The 19,529-nt window shown below is 38.5% G+C and overlaps 2 protein-coding genes across 2 annotated transcripts in view; both read left to right on the top strand.

The window, feature by feature from the left end:
- The window catches only part of ERC2 (ELKS/RAB6-interacting/CAST family member 2), a 759,104-nt gene that overhangs the window by 269,564 nt on the left and 470,011 nt on the right, over positions 1-19,529 (top strand). The window contains exon 4 of the mRNA XM_027121473.1: positions 10,404-10,559. Within this exon, the coding sequence (XP_026977274.1) occupies positions 10,404-10,559 (156 nt within the window). The remainder of the gene's footprint in view (positions 1-10,403; positions 10,560-19,529) is intronic.
- Positions 4,361-7,506, top strand: LOC113628136 (transmembrane protein 11, mitochondrial-like). The gene is made up of 2 exons (XM_027121465.1): positions 4,361-4,422; positions 7,104-7,506. The coding sequence occupies exons 1-2, from the start codon at positions 4,361-4,363 to the stop codon at positions 7,504-7,506; spliced, it is 465 nt and encodes a 154-aa protein (XP_026977266.1).

Genomic DNA, 19,529 nt, shown 5'->3' with positions numbered 1-19,529 from the left:
TTGCCTTAGTAATCAGTACACATGTTGTTATTGTTCTATACAACAACATGCTGATGTTGTTATTAATCCGTTTTTAGTACCAGAATGGAGAAACATTGTTTGCTTCTGTCCTATGCTATTCCTGTCTGTATATTCAGATAATGCATACATATTTATATTGTAGCATAAATGGGGAAGAAAATGTAGGCATAAAAAAAATCTTTTGATGTGTTTTTCCCCAGCCCAAGGAAATTGCAAATAGATACAGAGCTTTGTGTCACCCTGTCCTTAAAGGGAATGTCTTTAGAGGCCAAGTCATTGTTAGTTAAAACACACACACACACACACGCACACACACACACACACACACACACACAATCACAAAAAAGTAGTTTCTGATGCACCTAGTCCACAGGTTGGTACTGGAGAGGCTCTGTATTAGGCTGTCTCACAGGCACATGGATGTGATTTTGGGTTAGCCAGTGCTCCCTTCCATGCATTGGAAACGTAGGAAACTCTCGCTATTAATTGCAGCAGCTTTCTATGTAGGGCTGATACTCAACTGAGAGGCATAGGTATAGCTATACTGATTGTTAAAATATTGAAATAGTTCTATGGTTACCCCAAACCCTCAGAGTACCCGTCCCACTCTAGCTCTTACCCTGGGACCCCCCAAATCCAGCAACTAAAGAGTTAACCCCTGTCCACACAGGGACTTGCCAGACCTGGTTTCTGTGCTCCAGGTGGCATCTGTTCATGATTTCCATCAATTTTTACTCATCTTTCTTTTGGTGATTCCTCCACTGTTTTTACTATACTTGATTCTCAACTATATCTGAGAATTCTTTCACCATCATTTCTAGTGTTGCAACTTCCATTTTAGCTTTGGTTTTTATTATTAACTTCCCGAAGCCATCTTATTGCCTTCTTTTTTTTTTTTTTTTTTTGCGGTACGCGGACCTCTCACTGTTGTGGCCTCTCCCGTTGCGGAACACAGGCTCCGGACACGCAGGCTCAGCGGCCATGGCTCACGGGCCCAGCCGCTCCACGGCATGTGGGATCTTCCCGGACCGGGGCACGAACCCATGTCCCCTGCGTCGGCAGGCGGACTCTAAACCACTGCGCCACCAGGGAAGCCCCTTATTGCCTTCTTTTTACCAGTTTATAAATGATTCCCAGTCAGATTCAAGTGCAGACTCCTTGCTTGATTCTGAAGACTGCTTATCATTCAGCCCCATCTTCCTTTTATTTCCTACTTCACTGCAACTAAAAGTGATCTATACTTTTTAATCAGTCCTGTCTTACTCTTCCTTGATACATGGTCCATACTTGTTCTGTTATTCCTTCAACTTATATTAATTAAATATTATGTGCTGGACATCACATTGAGTGCTCTCGACTTTGCAAGTATTATTACTTCTGGCTGGAAAACATTTAATTTTCTTGATAATCTTGTTCTTATCTATCTCCATATCCCATATTAGAGTCCTGTGCTTTCTGGAGATTTCTTGACTCTTCTATGGTGGTATTGCCCATTTCTGACTTGCCTGTGTTCTTATAAAATATTATATCTAACTATATTTTTTGTTATCTTTCACACTGTTTCTTGTGTATTGTACTCTTCTGGTTACAAGTGAATGAAACCCTGCTACTGTATTTTGATGTTATGGAGAGTAGATGATTCAGATAGACCTAGCTGTTCAAATGATATTATAAGGCCCCATCATTTAGGCAGATTCTTTTTTTTTGTGCGGTACGTGGGCCTCTCACTGTTGTGGCCTCTCCCGCTGCAGAGCACAGGCTCTGGACGCGCAGGCTCAGCGGCCATGGCTCACGGGCCTAGCCACTCTGTGGCATGTGGGATCCTCCTGGACCGGGGCACAAACCCGTGTCCCCTGCATCGGCAGGTGGACTCCCAACCACTGTGCCACCAGGGAAGCCCAGGCAAATTCTTAATACATGGTATCACAGAAGGCCACAACCAGCCACAGGCCCATATTTTTCTTATCATTCATAATCTCACAAAAGGAGAGGTCCTTGATTTTGTGTCAGTCCCCTCAAAGAACTCTGATTGGCCTTGATGGCTTAATGAATTCACCCCTGGATCAGTCAGCGTCCAGAGGATCCATGGTGCTTGCCACTGTGGGTCAGACTAGAAAACCCCACTAAAACCACAGGGAGTTGGGGAGATGTAGTTCCTAAAAGAAAAAGAAGTTGAGCAAATAGACAAAAAAGAAACAGCTACTGCCACAGCTGGAAACAGGAAGGAAGGATAGAGCATGTAGTGTGTGTTAGGTATTATACTGGAAGGTGTGCATGTTGTCACTCATTTAAGTCTCATAACAACCTTAGGTTATAGGATTAGCAAGGTTAGGAACGCAGGAAGATAAACAGGGTGGAATAAAAATAGAAGCTACTGTCTTTTACATGTGTACCTCACCGAACTGGGGGATGGATAGGGACTTCTATACTATTGTTGGCTTATAATGGCAACCCTTTATTCTCTTGAGGGAGTTCCATGATAGGTACTTTTCATGCATTACAGATCACTTGTAATTTTCATAACATGCTCTTGAGCACAGTCTTATTTCTGGAAAGCTCAGTATCTTGCCCAAAGACATAAAAAACTGATTTGCATCCAGGTTTGTGACTTTCTAAGGGTCAGTTGGATTGTTTTATCTTTAGCTCTTTTTGTTAGACATGAGTCTGTTAACAACAACAACAAATTAATACATAGAGACCAAAACCTCATAAGTCACATAGTGTGCAGCAAGAACCACTAGAGTCATATCTTCTCCCTGTGTGTCATTAGTAATGTGTACAGAGATAGGACAGCAGGATGCATGCCTGGGGCATGGACTTCATGAAGATTGAGTCAGAAGTAGGCCAATGAGACCATGAAAAGAAACATCAAAACACCCTAATTGGGCTTCCCTGGTGGCACAGTGGTTAAGAATCTGCCTGCCAATACAGGGGACGCGGGTTCGAGACCTGGTTCGGGAAGATCCCACATGCCGTGGAGCAACAAAGCCCATGCTCCACAACTACTGAGCCTGCGCTCTAGAGCCCGTGAGCCACAGCTATTGAAGCCTGGGCGCCTAGAGCCCATGCTCCGCAACAAGAGAAACCACCGTAGTGAGAAGCCCATGCACCGCAACGAAGAGTAGCCCCCGTTCTCTGTAACTAGAGAAAGCCTGCGTGCAGCAACGAAGACCCAACGCAGCCAAAAATAAATAAATAAATAAATTTAAAATAAAAAACACCCTAATTGCTTTTAATTTGAACTAGCCCAGCCTGATTCTGTGTGTGTACATTTTGCTCTAAAGAATTAGATACCATCTGAATAAACAAACACAAAAACAGCAACACAAGAAAACAGTGTGTCCCATGTCATCTTCTAATCTAGGTCATCATCTTTTTATAGTTTGATAAGGGCCAAGAAGAAGAGTTTTTGATTTTTTGTTTTTCCTCCTAATGTGCCTTAGGCCCAAGTTGACTTTTTTGTGGAGCGCTTAACTTGGGCTCACATAACTGCGGTGAATTCCACACAGTAAATCCTTCCAAAGGCAGGGCATTACTCAGATAGCTGGACCAAAGACTGCTCAGTTATGTTTGCAACTACAATTAGATGATTTTTAAAAGTTAAGCCTTCAAGAGCCTCTGTGGTACCCAGTTATAGTAGTCTAGAATTTTATTCTAAATAAAGTGTAATATAATTATGTAGGGATGTTTCCTGAACATTAGATCACGTCTTTTCTTTAAACCAGTTGGCCCTAAGTTTGTTGATTAATGTCCGTAGACCGATATGTGATCACAGCGAGTTCCATGCTCTGTAAAAAATGCTTGTATTTTCTTTCTTGGCCTGATATTAAAATGAAACCAGTAATTCTTCCTGTATTTGAAAGGAAAGCACATTGTGACACTCAGCAATAACATAATTGTTACTTTTTGTGACTAAACGATATTGCTTTTTTTGATATTCCACCCACTCACCATTTCAGCGTCCACAGTTCCTAGAGAGGAATTGAAAACTGTTTCTTGCTGTTTAAGGGGAACATAATGTTTGGCAAACACAAAGAGTGTAATAAAGGCATCTTTACTGGCAAAGTTTCTCCAGAGAGTTTACTCCTAGGGTTGCTGTACACTTATGCCAACTTGGATAGCTCTTGAGAGTAGCTTCATGTTTCTCTAAATGTACTTGGCCAGTAAAGTTGTCCTAGTCTCTTTTGCACTGATCAGTCTTGTCCCTTGTATATGTTGGACACCTAAAGCCATTTAGAACACCCAGATCACCTGAGGACCTTATGAAAGTGGAGATTCAGATTCAGTAGTTGGCTGAGTTGTGGCCTGAGATACTGCATTTCTAAAAAGCTCTCAGGTGATGTCAGTGCTGCTGTCTGTGGACCACACTTTGCATAACAAGGATCTAGACTGTGCTCCATGGTAGAGGGGTATGCCCATGAATCTTGTTCATACCTACCTGGTATCTCACACCTGGCAAGGTGACCGGTACCCAATAGATGCTCAGTATATATTTGTTGAATGAATGAGAGAACTTCCTGTATCTAAATTTATTATCAACTATAGCAGACATGTCCTAGAAAAATCCAGAGATTATTAAAAAAAAAAAAAGATAAAAGCAAGGATAAAGTAAACTTATTTTAGTCTTTCCACCTGACATTCATCCTCATTGCTGTAATCCCTGCACTCGTTGGCTTGCTAATATTCATGGCTGATTCCAGAATCAGCAAGCTGGGCCCATTGGGTAGATGGTTGCTAGGGGTTCGATTCCAGTGATTGATTGATTCCCCATCAGATACCTTTTTGCATCTTTTGAATGATGGATATAAAATAGTCTTGGGTATTAATCTTTAAGTAGGAGTTATAATCTGGATGTATAAAATGAAGTATTATTACAAGTATTATTTTATGAATATATGGAAAGGAGTAACTTAAAGTGATGTTCAATTCAGATATTTTTTCTTACTAATGGGGAATGAAGCAAACACACTTAAGTTGTTTATTTCCCCACCCCCGAAACTTTTTTCCCCACATTCTTGCAATCTTTAACCAAAATATGTTAATATTATAAAAGCAAAGCAATTTCATGCTTTTCCGATCTCAAGACTATTTGAAAAATGTCACCTGAGACATGGAGTGCTGAATCAGGGAGCATGGGAGTCTATGTCTGTTCTTTCATTGCTCTGGGCTCAGAGCAGGCTCTCAGTAAATGACTTGAGTGACAGAAGTTGACAAGGGGATCTGGATATTTAAGCCCTCAATTATTTTAAATTGGGGGTAATCATGGCAAGTTTTCTCTTGAAGAATCCAAATCATTGTTTTGACTCTTCACTTTAGTATATAACCCCGAGCTTAACATCATTAAAGTTCTGTTTTTTTCCCCAAGAATTGACTTCTAGAGGAATAATACTGGAAAAAATAAAGGTAAATAGAATACTTTGCTGTAGGACTTCCCAGAGTGATTAATGCTAATATGCATTGGGAATCCCCAGTAATCATTTCTCAAACTTACTTGACCCTGCAAGCCCCTTTTCACAGAGCATTTGGGTTCTGTGCACTTCGGGAAAAGCTGTTTTATGTTGTATTTCACTTACCCCATCTCTAAGGAAGGCCTACAGTTATCTGCTTTGAGAGCTTGCTTCTTTGTGAAACACAATCTAGATGAGTATTTGAAGATCTCACTACACAACTTATTTTAGAATATCAGTTATAAATAACATTTAAAGATATTCCTATGAAGATTCTTTGGCGATTGGGAATAAAATGTTGCTCTGCCTTCTAAAACTCCACTTTTCAGGATGTTACAGCATATGTCTTAAGTATTTTTTCTCTCTATTCTGGACCAGTGCTTGAGTTACTGAGCATGTGCATTTAGTATCTATTTTGAAAGGCAACATCCATGTACAACATTGAGCCATATCAGGACTTGTGAGATAGTTTCCTTCTGTAGTCCTCCTTAAATATGTTTTTAGTCACTTATCTTAGTTTTAGAGGTTTTAAAAAAAGAAAAATAAAATTTATTCTCCCTGAATTCCTCAAACTGAAGCAGTAGAGAAGGTGTGACCATGGCAGTCATTTTCTTTGCCTTTATTTTTCATGCTTATATTTCCTCATGTCTTTCTCTGTTTTTTTTCTTTTGTGTGTGGGGGGCGGTACACGTGCCTCTCACTGTTGTGGCCTCTCCCGTTGTGGAGCACAGGCTCCGGACGCGCAGGCTCAGCGGCCATGGCTCACGGGCCCAGCCGCTCTGCGGCATGTGGGATCTTCCTGGACCGGGGCACGAACCCGTGTCCCCTGCATCGGCAGGCGGACTCTCAACCACTGCGCTACCAGGGAAGGGAAGCCCCCTCATGTCTTTCTCTGGTTCAGCATTTTGAATATCTTCTTGGGTAGAATCAATAGATCATCTAATATGTCTGTGTATTTTGCATCTCTTCTCCTCCCTAGATCTTACTGATATTCTCCCATCTCCTTTTCTCTATGCTTATGATTTTAGGTATGGGTTCTTGAAATTGACTTCTTATTGTAAGAACAGAAATATAAATAAGGGCAGAAGAAACAGATCCTTATTAAAGTGATTTCCACAATATACATTTTTCTTTCTTTCATCTTTTTTTCTTTCTTTTTTTTTTTTTTTTGGTATTTTGGGACATCTGTGGCTAAAGTAAAATAAGTTTGGGAGGAAATACAAAGGCTGGTTAATTTAAGAAAATTAGTAAAAGTTAAAATATTATTTTTAAAATGTGTTCCACCATTTGGTGAGATTTTTAACTCGGATATATATAGGTCAATAGGATTTTCTATGTTTCTAACTCCATTCTGATCTTTCTTTAGCAGTATGTAATTTTTAGAAGTCCAGTGAAAAGCTCCTTTTTAACCCATTTAGAAGTTGGCAGCTGTGGTCATTGCTAACTTAAAGCCTTAGAAATTGACTGAGAGGAAAGCTGAGGGTTTCTTTTCCCCTTGCCTGCATGATTAAGACCTGAAATTTTAACAAACGCTATCAAGAATTTAAGTTGTAAAATATGGGACTACAAAGCGTATTGCAGTACACAACATATTTATACATGTATATATACATACGTATATACATGTAAATATAGTTACTTTAGACTTGAATCTGAAATCTCAGAAGATTTTGGCCGCTGGATCACTGTGGGCAACTGCCTGCACAAGACCACCGTGCTGGCGGACACCGCCTGCCTCTTCACCCCGCTGGCGCCGCCCCTGGATTACTCCCACTATATCTCGCTGCCCGCGGGTGTGCTGAGCCTGGCCTCCTGCACCCTCTACGGCATCTCCTGGCAGTTCGACCCCTGCTGCAAGTACCTGGTGGAGTACGACGCCTACAGACTGTCCCGGCTGCCCCTGCACACACTCACCTCCTCCACCCTGGTGGTGCTGGTCCTGAAGGACGACTTGCACAGGAAGAGACTGCACAACACGATAGCACTGGCGGCTCTGGTGTACTACGTCAAGAAGATTTACGAGCTCTGCGCTGTATGATCGGGGCGGAGTAGGGGGAGCAGGCAGCCCGGCCCGCGAGGTGGCATAGCACCTGTGCTGCTCTGTGAGGCAGCGGAGCCCGGGTAGGCATCTGGCTTCACGTTTGTTATTTTAAAGAAATAACAGATCACAAGTGTACCAGGGTTTTTTTTTTTTTAGCTCATCACACTAAGATGTGGATTTCCATAACCCACGGGGGCCTGAGGCTGTGGAAGTCTGACCAGGCAGCAGGATGTGATGGAAGCAATGCTACAGTGGGGATGTGAATGTGCCGGGGGTGGTGGTGGTGGTGGTGGTATCATTAAGTATGTTGTTTACCTGTACCAGCCAGAGCCAACCAGAAGCTATTGACCATTAAAATTATGAGAATTTCAAAAAAAAAAAAAAAAGGAAAGGAATGTTGGCCCTTTCACACTTAATTTACAGTTAACTCTTGTAAAGATTGCACTTAGATATTTGTAAATGCTGAAAGATTGTATCTCAATAAAGAGGGGAAATCTATATTATGTTGATTAGTTTTAATAGAGATCTATCTTTTAATATGTTTTAAAGAAATCATGTAGTCTTAAGGCCTTCATGGGGGTAAATAAAATTGTTACTAGTGGGTAGATTGGAATGATGTGATTGGGGTGGGCATCATAATTATCTATGTGGCTTTTCAGGTTTTCTATAATGAGCATGTCAATTTTATAGTCAGAAAAAATCTTGATTTAAAATGACTCATTTATTTATGAAGGCTCTTATGAACTTCTGGAAGTTTTTTTTTTTTTTTTTTTTTTCCGTAGCCTTCTCATTATTGCTGCTCTTTTTATCTACAGTTATCACAGCTTAGAACTCAAATGAGTCACTAAGGAAGACTCCCTACATTTGTCAGCTTGGCCTGCTATAACGAAATACCACAGACTGGGTGGTTTAAAAAACAGAAATTTATTTTCTCACAGTTCTGTAGGCTGGAAGTCTGAGATCAGGGTGGCAATATGGTTGGATTCCTGTGAGAGCTCTATTCCTGGCTTGCAGATGGCTACCTTCTTGCTGTGTTCTCACATGGCAGAGAGAGAAAACAAGCTCTCTGGTATCTCTTCTTATGAGGGTGCTAATCCCATCATGAGAGCTCCATTTTCATGACCCCATCTAATCCTGATTACCTCCCAAAGGCCTCATCTCCAAATATAGTCACACTAGGGGTTAGTGCTTCAACATATAAATTCTGGAGGCACGTAGACGTTCAGTCCATAACATTCTCCTCGCTCAAATTGGCAGTATACAAGATTTCCAGATATGCATCTAAAATAGGAAAAGACTGGCAGGCGATACATAAAAACATGATAGTTATCACTGGATGGTAGAAATAGAGGGGATTTTCTCCATTTACTGTGAATTTAAAGTATATTATTATACTTTTATAACTGAAAAAAATACAATAAATATTTTTAAAGTAAAATGAAATACTACAGAATGTAACATTCCATAATAGTCTTGCAAATTTCAGAATTGTTTTCTTTCATCTTCTTGGGGGTCTTCCTGAGAATTAATAAAAGTGTCTTCAGCACTTAGAGCCCCGAGCCCCCAGATATGGGCACACAGTGGAGCTCAATAAGCAGCTGTTGCTGCTCCTCACTTTTCCTCTTTTAACAGTGATGGCGATGTCAGTGATAGTAATAATGATTATCATGTTGCCACAGGAAACATGCCACTGGGCATATAATATAGGAAAATAAAATAGAAAATAGCCACAAAATCAGGACAGACATATTTGTTGAAAAGTTTTTTCTATGAGTTGTTATGAATAGAATGCCCCATTCATTGTCTTTACTTCTGGAACTCCTTAGTCTTTTAGATTCTAAAAAATGGTAAAAAAAAAAAAAAAAAATGCATTGGTGGCTCATTTTTTATTAAATTTCAATTACAAATATAATATAAGCTCCTTGAATCTGCACAATAAAATGTCAGGTAGATGGTGACAGTCAGAAAACTTGAAGTCAGACTTTCAGTGTGTTTCATTCCAAGGACGGATAAGAGTCTCATACCTGAGGTTTGAGGAAATGTTTTTTTCCTCTATAAGAGTTCTCTCTTCTCTACTTTCTAATGCATCATTTCTTATTATGCTCTATCTTGTGTGTGGAGTCTGTCATTTCCTTTTAAAAAAAAATTCTCTATGGTTTTTCCTCAATTAATCCCATATTTCAGTGCAATATTTCTAGTTTTTTAACTCTGTAAATCAATGGGTTAGAAATGCCCTTCAAGGTAGTAATGCTTTTTGTCACGCAGTCAGCTGACTGCTTGCCAAATAAATCATGGTGTGATATATTATTTGAAGTTGCTATAAATTTTCAATATTTAGTGTATCAGTCATACTAAGTCGTGATTCAGTTATTTAATTTCACTTATGTCTGTATTTTAGATGAGAATCCTTTTCCCCATTAGTAGATTTTAATTTCCTTCTCTTTCACAGTCAAATTCCAAGCATGCCTTATAAAACCAGCCACAGAATACACACATAAACAAACCGTTTTTGTATTTGCAAGTAGACTCAAAAATATACACTGGTAAACTATATCTGAAATTACAAATTCGTCTATTTAAATGACGTTTTTGTTTTCTAATACTTTAGATCACTTTTATCACTATTGCTTTGGTAATTTGATTCCCAGATATGAGACAAACATATCTAGGTAACTCTCTGTATTGTATTGACATATGCTGTTTACTGGGAGCTTAAAAAATCTCACAAGTGATCTTCAGAAGTGAAAAAAAGAAATTATTCTGAATTCAAGGCTATGTCTACACCCTGATTAATGTTTTACTACTGAAACTGCTTTCTGAAACTGTTTTGATAATATTAAAAAAACAATTTTCTTTCTTTTTTTTCTTTTTTTTTTTTTTTTTTTTACCAACAGGACACAAAAATCGCTTCATTGGAGCGAAACATAAGGGATCTTGAGGATGAGATCCAGATGTTAAAAGCCAATGGTGTGCTGAACACTGAGGACCGCGAAGAAGAGATAAAACAAATAGAGGTTTACAAAAGTCACTCCAAGTTCATGAAAACCAAGGTATGGTTCACAATTATAAACTTTTATATTCTTAGTGTGACTGGAAAGTTATGGTTTAAATACATGCTTTCCCCAGATACCCACATAATCTGCTTTATATGATGTATGAAATATATAGACAATAAAGAAGAATGAAGAAGCTTTTTAGTTCAGAAGCATGGATTCCAGAAAGAAACCAGGGAAAGCTTTTGGTAGAATTTCTACTTACTGAGTGGTTCAGGATTTCCTAATGAGTTCTTTGGTGTCCCTCTTTCATGGAAATTAACATTTATTTTCAATAGTCCTGTCTCTTCCAAATTTTTTGAGTTTTCATAAGTTTGCTATTTTTAAAAATTTCAATCATTGCCCAATTTTTGGCCCATCCCTGGAAGGTGATTGTCTTAAAAGGTGTTGGTCTTGGCTTAAAAGGTGTTGATCTTGGAAGCCAATTTAACTGATTTCAAAGGTATGAAGGTTTTAATGTAGTATTTAAGAGAGAACTGATTTTGAGTCCCAATGCTGAAATTATTCAATGTCTGTAATCCTCAGTTTCTTCATCCATGAAATATGGATAAGAAAAAGAAAATACCTTCATCGTTGGGTTGCTTTGACAATTCCAGGAGATTATGCATTTAAAGCACTTAGTCCCTTGAGTGATATCTAAAACGCATTCAATAAACGTCAGCCATTGTTGTTGAGAGTGTTGTTATTACTGTTATCTGTTGGTGTGGAATATTTATGAAATATTGTTAGAGTAGTATGTTCCATTATTTTATATCAGTATTGCCAGTTTTAAAGAATTTGGTTTGTATTTTTCAAAATGAAACCTTGGGTTGCAAATGGACCAATCATCTGAAAATCTATTATTTTTATATATGCATAATTATTAAATTTATGAACAGCCTAATAGGTCTTTTGAGACTTTGAAATGCTTTTATTTATTCCTCTATTTAAGCTATTTTCTTTGTGAAGATAATAATCACACCAGTTAAAAATTTTTTTTTTTCCTACCACTTGCTCTTAAATACCCCTGTTCTTATTGTAGGTTTTACTACTGTTTGTTGCTTTATAAAACACTACAGAGTTAAGAGTGATGCAGACTTCTGTGAGAAAGCAGTGGGAGTTGAGAGGAAAAATGCTTAGATGATGGTTATGATTTTTATCAGTTGTGAAATACATGCATAGTCATTGCAGAGAATTTTCAAAATTAGAGAGAGGAAATAATATCTAGCATCTGCTTCACTGTGTGTGTTTGTGTGTGTGTGTGTGTGTTTCTCTAGGAAATAAACAAAAACTATGCTTACTTCTGCCAGCTTCCATCTGTTAGTTGAAGTTGAGATTGTGACTAAAAATTTGTATCAAGGAGCAGAGATAAGAAGAATGTCCAGTGTAGTTGAATATAACCCCTTCCTTTCAGGGATGGCCACAAAATGCAGAACGGGTTTCCCTGCTCAGTCCTCCCTTCTGGTTCTTTATTGCAGTCCTTCCTCATAGAGAGTTGAGCTGATGTGCAGCAAGCACAGTAGTAGGGTGGCCTGCGGACAATGACCAGATCACTCTAGGAATGAAGACCAGATGCACAGATATGAGTGAACTCATGGAGTTTGGGGGAAATTATTGTTTTGGCTGAAACTTTTCCTCCCCATCCTGTCCTGTTATTCAGCAGTGGGAGATAGTTCAAGCCACTTCTACAACTGAAAAGGCAATGAAATTTGTTAACTCTGCCCCTCACCATAGATTGTGTCCAGGTGAATAAAACATATATATGGTCTTCAGCAAGCAAGTCATGACCTTTATTAACCCATAGTCTTCTGAGACATCATCAATCCTTGAGCTAGTTTTAACGTTTAATGGTTAGTTACTTTCAAGGGTTCCCAAAGTGGTTAGGTCAGAAGGATGTTTGAGGAGAGAAATGGAGTTAGGTGAAAAGAGTGCAGGCTGAGGACTAAAGCAGACTCTGGCAAATCTCTAGCCTGCCCTTTAGCTCCATGGCCTTGAGGAGTGACTTAAGTCACTCAGCCACATTTTCCTCTTCTGTAAAGTGGGGACAACAATGTAAATCTTAGAGGGTGACTCAAAGTGTTAAATGAAATAATGTAGTTAAAGCACCTGGTTCAAAAAAGTAGCTAATAACAATATCCATTATTATTGAAGACATATAACCAAATATAATAATAATTATAATAATAATAGTAATATAAATGTTATATTTAACTTGAGGAACAGGGAAAAAATGGATTTCTAAGAAATATAAATAAAAATGATTTCTTATAATATCATGCAGATATCTCTTATAGACTGATAAGAACATTACCTAAAAAGTACTAGTAAGAGTTAGTTTTTAATATTTTCTCCATTGAAAGAATATTTTTATTGGATTGAACTGTAACATTTATTGCTTATACCTCGTATCATTACTTCAGTTGCTTTTTTTTCTTACCTTTCCTACTTTTGAGAGGGTAGTGTGATTCCTTATTTAAGCCTGGGTGTGGTTGAACAGGTCTATTAAGACATAGTTATTGCTAAGCATTTAGTCCTGAGTGCTTGTGTTTTGTACTTTGTGAGATCCCTTAGGCTGTGTGAACTGATTCTAGTTGGGTGAATAATTTATCATGGAACTTGTTAAATTTTAGAGGCATAGACTGATATCCTCTAAAATGGGATTGCTCTCATAGTTCATGGTCCATTGTAGCCTATTTGGATAACTTTTCTACAAAGCTTATATGAATATGTTGCTTATCAACATCATCACACATATCCGAGGAGTTAATTTTTACAATAGTTGGTTACACACATTGACAAGAAAACTGTTTAGTGTCACCAGTGGAGTCTCTTGAATTCTTTTGTTTGTTCAGAGTTATATGGATAAAGCTTTCAATATTGGATTTTGAGCTCTGTGGTCCCCAAAGGGGCACTAAAAGTGGTGCACGTTTAAAGTATTTCCCATTTCCCAATACTGACCACTTAGTTGGGAAGGTAAGAAATGTACTCAAAATACTACCCTGAAGATTTGACGGGAGGAGAGTCCATTTCTGGCTGGAGTAATGCAAGTTGTGTAAGTTTAGTGTTAGCGGTTTTTTTTGTCTAAATAATCAGATTGGTAAGACTACATTGACAGGTCTGGTGAAGAATGCAAACTCAAATAAATGAGCAAACCTAGAAGGATAAGTGAAAATACAATTCCACCCCCAACTCCACACAGATAAGGAAGTAGGAAGAACTCAAGTCTATGTGAAATGATAGGCTTTTCCAAAAGAGTAAAGAAATACTAGATTTAAATTGCAAAAATCTAGAAGCTCTGAAACATACATGGGAAATGGAAATGTAGTTGTTAAACTTACTGGGTTTACTGTGATAGAAGCAGTGATAGAAATGGAAATCATAAGGTGACTTTGGATCCTGTCTGGCTAGGAAATGCTAGGTTTGAGGCAGGGACAGTTGACTTTAGAAACTTGTTTTAATAGTTCATAAAGACTCGAAGGGTCATGGTAGAGGAACATTTCAGAAATTCTTATGAAATGCTGCACAAGAGGGGCAGTGGAACTCTTTGGAAACCAAACCTGAATTTGCAGCTAAATATTGTTACTTCTTCTTGCTGCTTGTAGTGAATACGTAGAAAGCTTTTGAGTGCCCCAGAGAACTTTTCTTTCACCAGGTCCTTTGGAGAGGCACCTTCAGGCTGATCACTGTTTATAAAGGTGCCAGGCTTAGAGGTGCTCTTTAATCTGAGCATTTCTTTAATAGAGGTCTAAATGTTTTCTATCATGATTACTTGGAAGCTTATTATTTTTTTAAATTGAAAAAAGATTTAAAAATTCAGCCTAATCATAAAAAATAGCTCCTATAATATCTATGTTCTTGTTTTTTTTTTTTTTTTTTTTTTTGCGGTACGCGGACCTCTCACTGTTGTGGCCTCTCCTGCCGCGGAGCACAGGCTCCGGACGCGCAGGCTCAGCGGCCATGGCTCACGGGCCCAGCCACTCCGCAGCATGTGGGATCTTCCCGGACCGGGGCACGAACCCGTGTCTCCTGCATTGGCAGGCGGACTCTCAACCACTGCGCCACCAGGGAAGCCCGTTGGCTTATATTTTTGAAGTTTTAGCTGAAAATTATTTTTATGACCCATTGGTAATAAAATTGACTCAGCATTTGACTCCTCTTCATTAACAGGGCATGATCTCAATCAATCTCAATCTCAATATGCAACTATTTGCTCCAAATAGATAATAAAGGCAGCTAATAGTAATTCTTATGTACAGACTCATTTTCAGAAACAGAAATAAGTTGAAATAGATAATTTTAAATGTTTCAATGAAAATTTGACATGGAAACAATGTTGTATGAAAAGGGAGTGCTGCTTGCATTAATTATTAAAATGAATGAAGAATGTAGCTGGAGGGAAAGAAAGTATTTTAAGTAGCCATGTGAAATGGCATGCACATCCAGTTTGATGTTGAGCAGATGGCTGGGACTGGTAGGTCCTCTTGAAAGCTTTGTGATTAAATTAAGTAGCGGTGAAGACCTAAATTGCTTTTATAAATATGACATCATAGAATAAACATGACATAACATTTTTGGAAAAGTGGAAGGTGAATTGCAAAAAATGTAAAAGCAGAGTTCGGAATCTCAGTTTGTGCAAAGGCAGGGATACCAGACATAGTCAGCCAGGATTGAAATCCATGCATCTTGCAAGCTCTTTGGCACATGCCCGTTGTCCCTGAGAACTGAGGTGCTGGGAGACCTTCCTAGCTGTGCAACTCTCCCCTGTTCAAAACTCCAGTTTCTACCCCCTACTCCCAAGGTGTATAGGAATCAGACTGTGAGGGCAAAATCTAAGAGGTAGTGGAAAGCATGAGTTACCTTCAGGAGCACTGTTAAGCCTTTAAGAATGGAATGTATCATATAAATAATTGTTTTTCTAGTAGGGAAAGAGTGATGGCATCCCCTGTTCTATACAAGGCTTTGTTCCTAGTTTCACACATTTTTCATCTACTGATCCCAGTACTTCTACATTTGCCACTCCCTCTGTTTTCAGAGTTTGCCAAAGATGCCACTCTGATGTCTTAGATCTCCCCCTTTATTCTGAATTTGTAACACATTTTCTTATTAACCTCTGATGGATTACAAACCTAACAACCCAAACTGCATGATAATAAGCATATCACTTTCTAGACTTGAGGGCCATATCTGCAGTGAAAAAGAAGCTGTCTTCTTTGGCAAAGTAGTTTTTTCAGGGTGTTAGTTGTGTCACAGGCATAAGTGGTGGAGGAATTTTCAGACGGGATGAAGTGTGCCTGATGTCCACGTGGACTTCATATAAACCATGTGATGTAATTCCGATAGGCTTTTCTTCTTGCCATCACGGAGACAGACCTTTCCCAGCCTCAGTTCTCATGTGTGTTAGATTGCGTCACTTTCCATTTTTATTGAGTTTATGGTTATAAAAGAAGCCAAAGGCATATTTTTATGGAAGAATATGATTTTTTACCCTGTAACTATGTTCCCCTTAGAAAAGCCTTTTTCTGTTATTGTCTGCATAAAATATGTATTTAAAATTTACCTCATGGCAGTGATAGTCTGAAAGCTATTTAAAGCAGCTGCCTATTCAATATTTATAGACTGAGATAATTTTATCATCAATCTATTTTTATTGAATAAAGTAGGTGTATATAGACCCTGCCATGTCTTCCTTCCTATTAAATACCGTTCCATTGATGTTAATTTCATTCAAATTCCTCTCTCAGTACCCTACTCCCACATGAAGTTTCTACTCTGATAATTTTTAGAAGTTAGCACAAAATAGGTTTGTTTGTTTGTTTTTACTATAAACATCATCTTTGTTAAGGCATGTAGAGTTGAAAGTTTTTTTAGCTTTATTTTCAGATAAATCAGTTTCATATGTGGAATCAACTCTATACTGTGCTGTCACCTACAAGTGCATGTGATCTGGGGCTGTACCCCCTGAGAAGAGTGTCGATCATGCTGATCCAACAGATTTAACTTTATAATTTTGTGTAATCCTAATCCTGGTTTTCCCTCATTTTATTTATATTCTGTTCTTGTGTGAGAGAGATAAAATCTGAGAGGGGTGGGGAGAGGACTTACTTTGTTCTAGCTAAAAATCATAGATCCATCATTTGTTAAATTATAAAGAAATAATGTATTTCATGGATTGCACAGACCTGAGCAGTGCCACCACCTGGTCCCACATACCCAAAGCATGTTGATAAATCTATCACAGTTCTTTTGCAGTGAGCTTTTTAGCATACTCAGAATCCTTCTCAAGAATGACTTCTGGCCAGCCACTACCAAACCTTCAGATTTGGCAAGCAACATGAAACCTATTTGTCCCCCGATCTAGTCTGATGTCTCCCTGCAAATGGGATTCCATATCGACCTTTCTAGTAAATGCTGCACCCTGAAAACTTCTGAAGATGGGGGGGTCTCAGTTCTTTTTAAGCATGCCACTCTGTTCATGCTCAGTAGTTATCGTCAGTAGCTTGCTTCTTATTTAGCTAGTTTTAGTTGTTGAAAACAAAAATGCTGGATCAAGCAGAGTTTAAAAACATACAATTTAAAATGTACTTATGAACTTTCAACTTAGAAGGAATCTGAAGGGCCAAAATTAAGCCAAGGCAGGAGGCTGGAGTGATAAGCAGAGCACTGATTCTGTCTTCTTGTGGGCATTTGCTAGACAGGTGAACTTGAACTTTAGTTTTCACAGTCACAGGGACACTAAAGGAAAGTGACAGAAGCCTGAGTCTGCTCAAGATGAGGAGTCAAATAGGAATCCCACTACCACATAAAGCTGGGATCCCAGATACCTACACTCTTAGTGCAGGGATGAAGTAAAAATAAACTCCCCACTCTATTCTCCTCCCCCCTAGACTAAGGGGTTCCAGGGAAAATCACTTATTTATCTATTTTAAAACTTTGAGCCAAGAGAAAGGTGAAAAAACTAGCTTTGAGAATCCATAACCACAGCTGGCTCTTACGCAGATGTGCAGTGTGAGGTGATCCAAAAACTTTAAGTATCGAATTTAGTTTAAAGGGGCCTTTGCTTGGTTGTGCAGGTATTGGCAGAGACAAATGCTCTCAAGGACCACATGTTCACCTTAGACCTCAGTGGTTTCCTCCAGATAAAGTTCCAAAACATATGAGTAAAAAATATTTAAAAATTACAAAACCTGCAAGAAAGCAAGGCACCATAAGTGAAAGCCAGTAGAAAGAATAAACAGCAGAACCAGAAAGCAAGGACTTCAGAAATTGAAATTTTAAGGCAAACGCTATGAAATAAATATGTTTAATATGTTTAAAATATAAAAGGAGTTGAAAATATGAATAAAGGGCAAGACCAAGCAAATTTAAAAAGAACCAAATAAAATGTCTAGAAATGGGAAAATATAAAAATGGAAATTTAAAAGTTTGATAAATAGGTTTAACTGCAGAGTGGTCATAGCAGAAGAGAAATTTAATAACCTAGAAAACAGGGCAGAAGAAATTAAAGATGAAAAGATGGAATACATGAAAGATAAGATACATAGAAGATAGAATAAGAAGCTGTAGCGCAAGTCTAATCTGAATTCTCCAGAGAAAGAGAGATGGAGTGTAGGGACAGTCACTATTCAGAAGCCATATTTGAAGAGGTGAAAGCTGAGAATTTTCCAAAACTGATGACAAGTATCAGTCCACAAATTCAGGAATCTCAAAATACCCCAAATAGGATATAAATAAAATGAAATCTATTTGCATAAAAATAAAGCCATAAAATCTTAGAGGCAAAGAAAAAGTCTTAAAAAGCAAAACATTTGTCCAAAGGAGGTATATGAATGGCTAATAAGTGTATGAAAAGATGTTTGATAGCATCTTAATCATTAGAGAAATCAAAACCATAATGAGATACCACTTCATACTCACTGGAATGGTAATAAGTAAAAAGACAGATAATAACAAGTGTTGGTGAGAGTATGAAGAAATTAGAACCCTGGGGTTGCTAGTGGGGATACAAAATGGCATAGTCACTTTGCAAATCAGTTTAGAAATTCTTCAAAAAGCTAAACATATAGTTACCATGTGGCCTAGCAATTCCACACCTATGTTTATACCCAAGAGAAATAAAAACATATGTCTCCACAGACTTGCACATGAATGTTCTTACCAGCATTATTCATAATAGCCAAAACGTGGAAACAACCTAAGTGTCCACCATGACATGAATGGTTAGAAACAATATGACATCTTCATACAGTGAAATATATTCAGCCATAAAAAACAATGAAGTACTGATACTTGGTACAACATGGATGAATCTTTTTTTTTTTTTTTAATTTTTTTTTTTGATTTGGACCATTTTTAGAGTCTTTATTTTTATTTATTTATTTATTTGGCGGTACGTGGGCCTCTCACTGCTGTGGCCTCTCCTGTTGCGGAGCACAGGCTCCGGACGCGCAGGTCCAGCAGCCATGGCTCACGGGCCCAGCTGCTCCGCGGCATGCAGGATCTTCCTGGACCGGGGCACGAACCCGCGTCCCCTGCATTGGCAGGCGGACTGTCAACCACTGCGCCACCAGGGAAGCCCAACATGGATGAATCTTAAAACGTGCTATGTGAAAAAAGCCAGTCACAAAGTACATATATTGTGAGAGTCCATTTATATGAAATTCCCAGAAAGAGCCAATCCATAGAGACAAAGTAGATTATTGGTTGCCTGGGACTTGGGCGTAGGGGGTGAGGAAAGGAGAGTGACTTCTAATAGTTACAAAGTTTCATATTGAGATGATGAAAAGGTTCTAAAATTTGCTTATGATGATGGCTGCACAATTTTGTAAATATACTAAAAACAATCACCTGTATGCTTTAAGCAGGTGAATTGTATGGCATATAAATTATATTTCAATAAAGCTGTTAAAAAAGGCAACTAGGGCTTCCCTGGTGGCACAGTGGTTGAGAGTCCGCCTGCCGATGCAGGGGACACGGGTTCATGCCCTGGTC

Source organism: Aethalodelphis obliquidens, unplaced genomic scaffold (assembly GCF_003676395.1).
Source record: "Aethalodelphis obliquidens isolate GAN/ISIS:26980383/991018 unplaced genomic scaffold, ASM367639v1 scaffold22, whole genome shotgun sequence".
NCBI lineage: Eukaryota > Metazoa > Chordata > Mammalia > Artiodactyla > Delphinidae > Aethalodelphis > Aethalodelphis obliquidens.
This window is presented reverse-complemented; position numbering and strand designations above follow the sequence as displayed.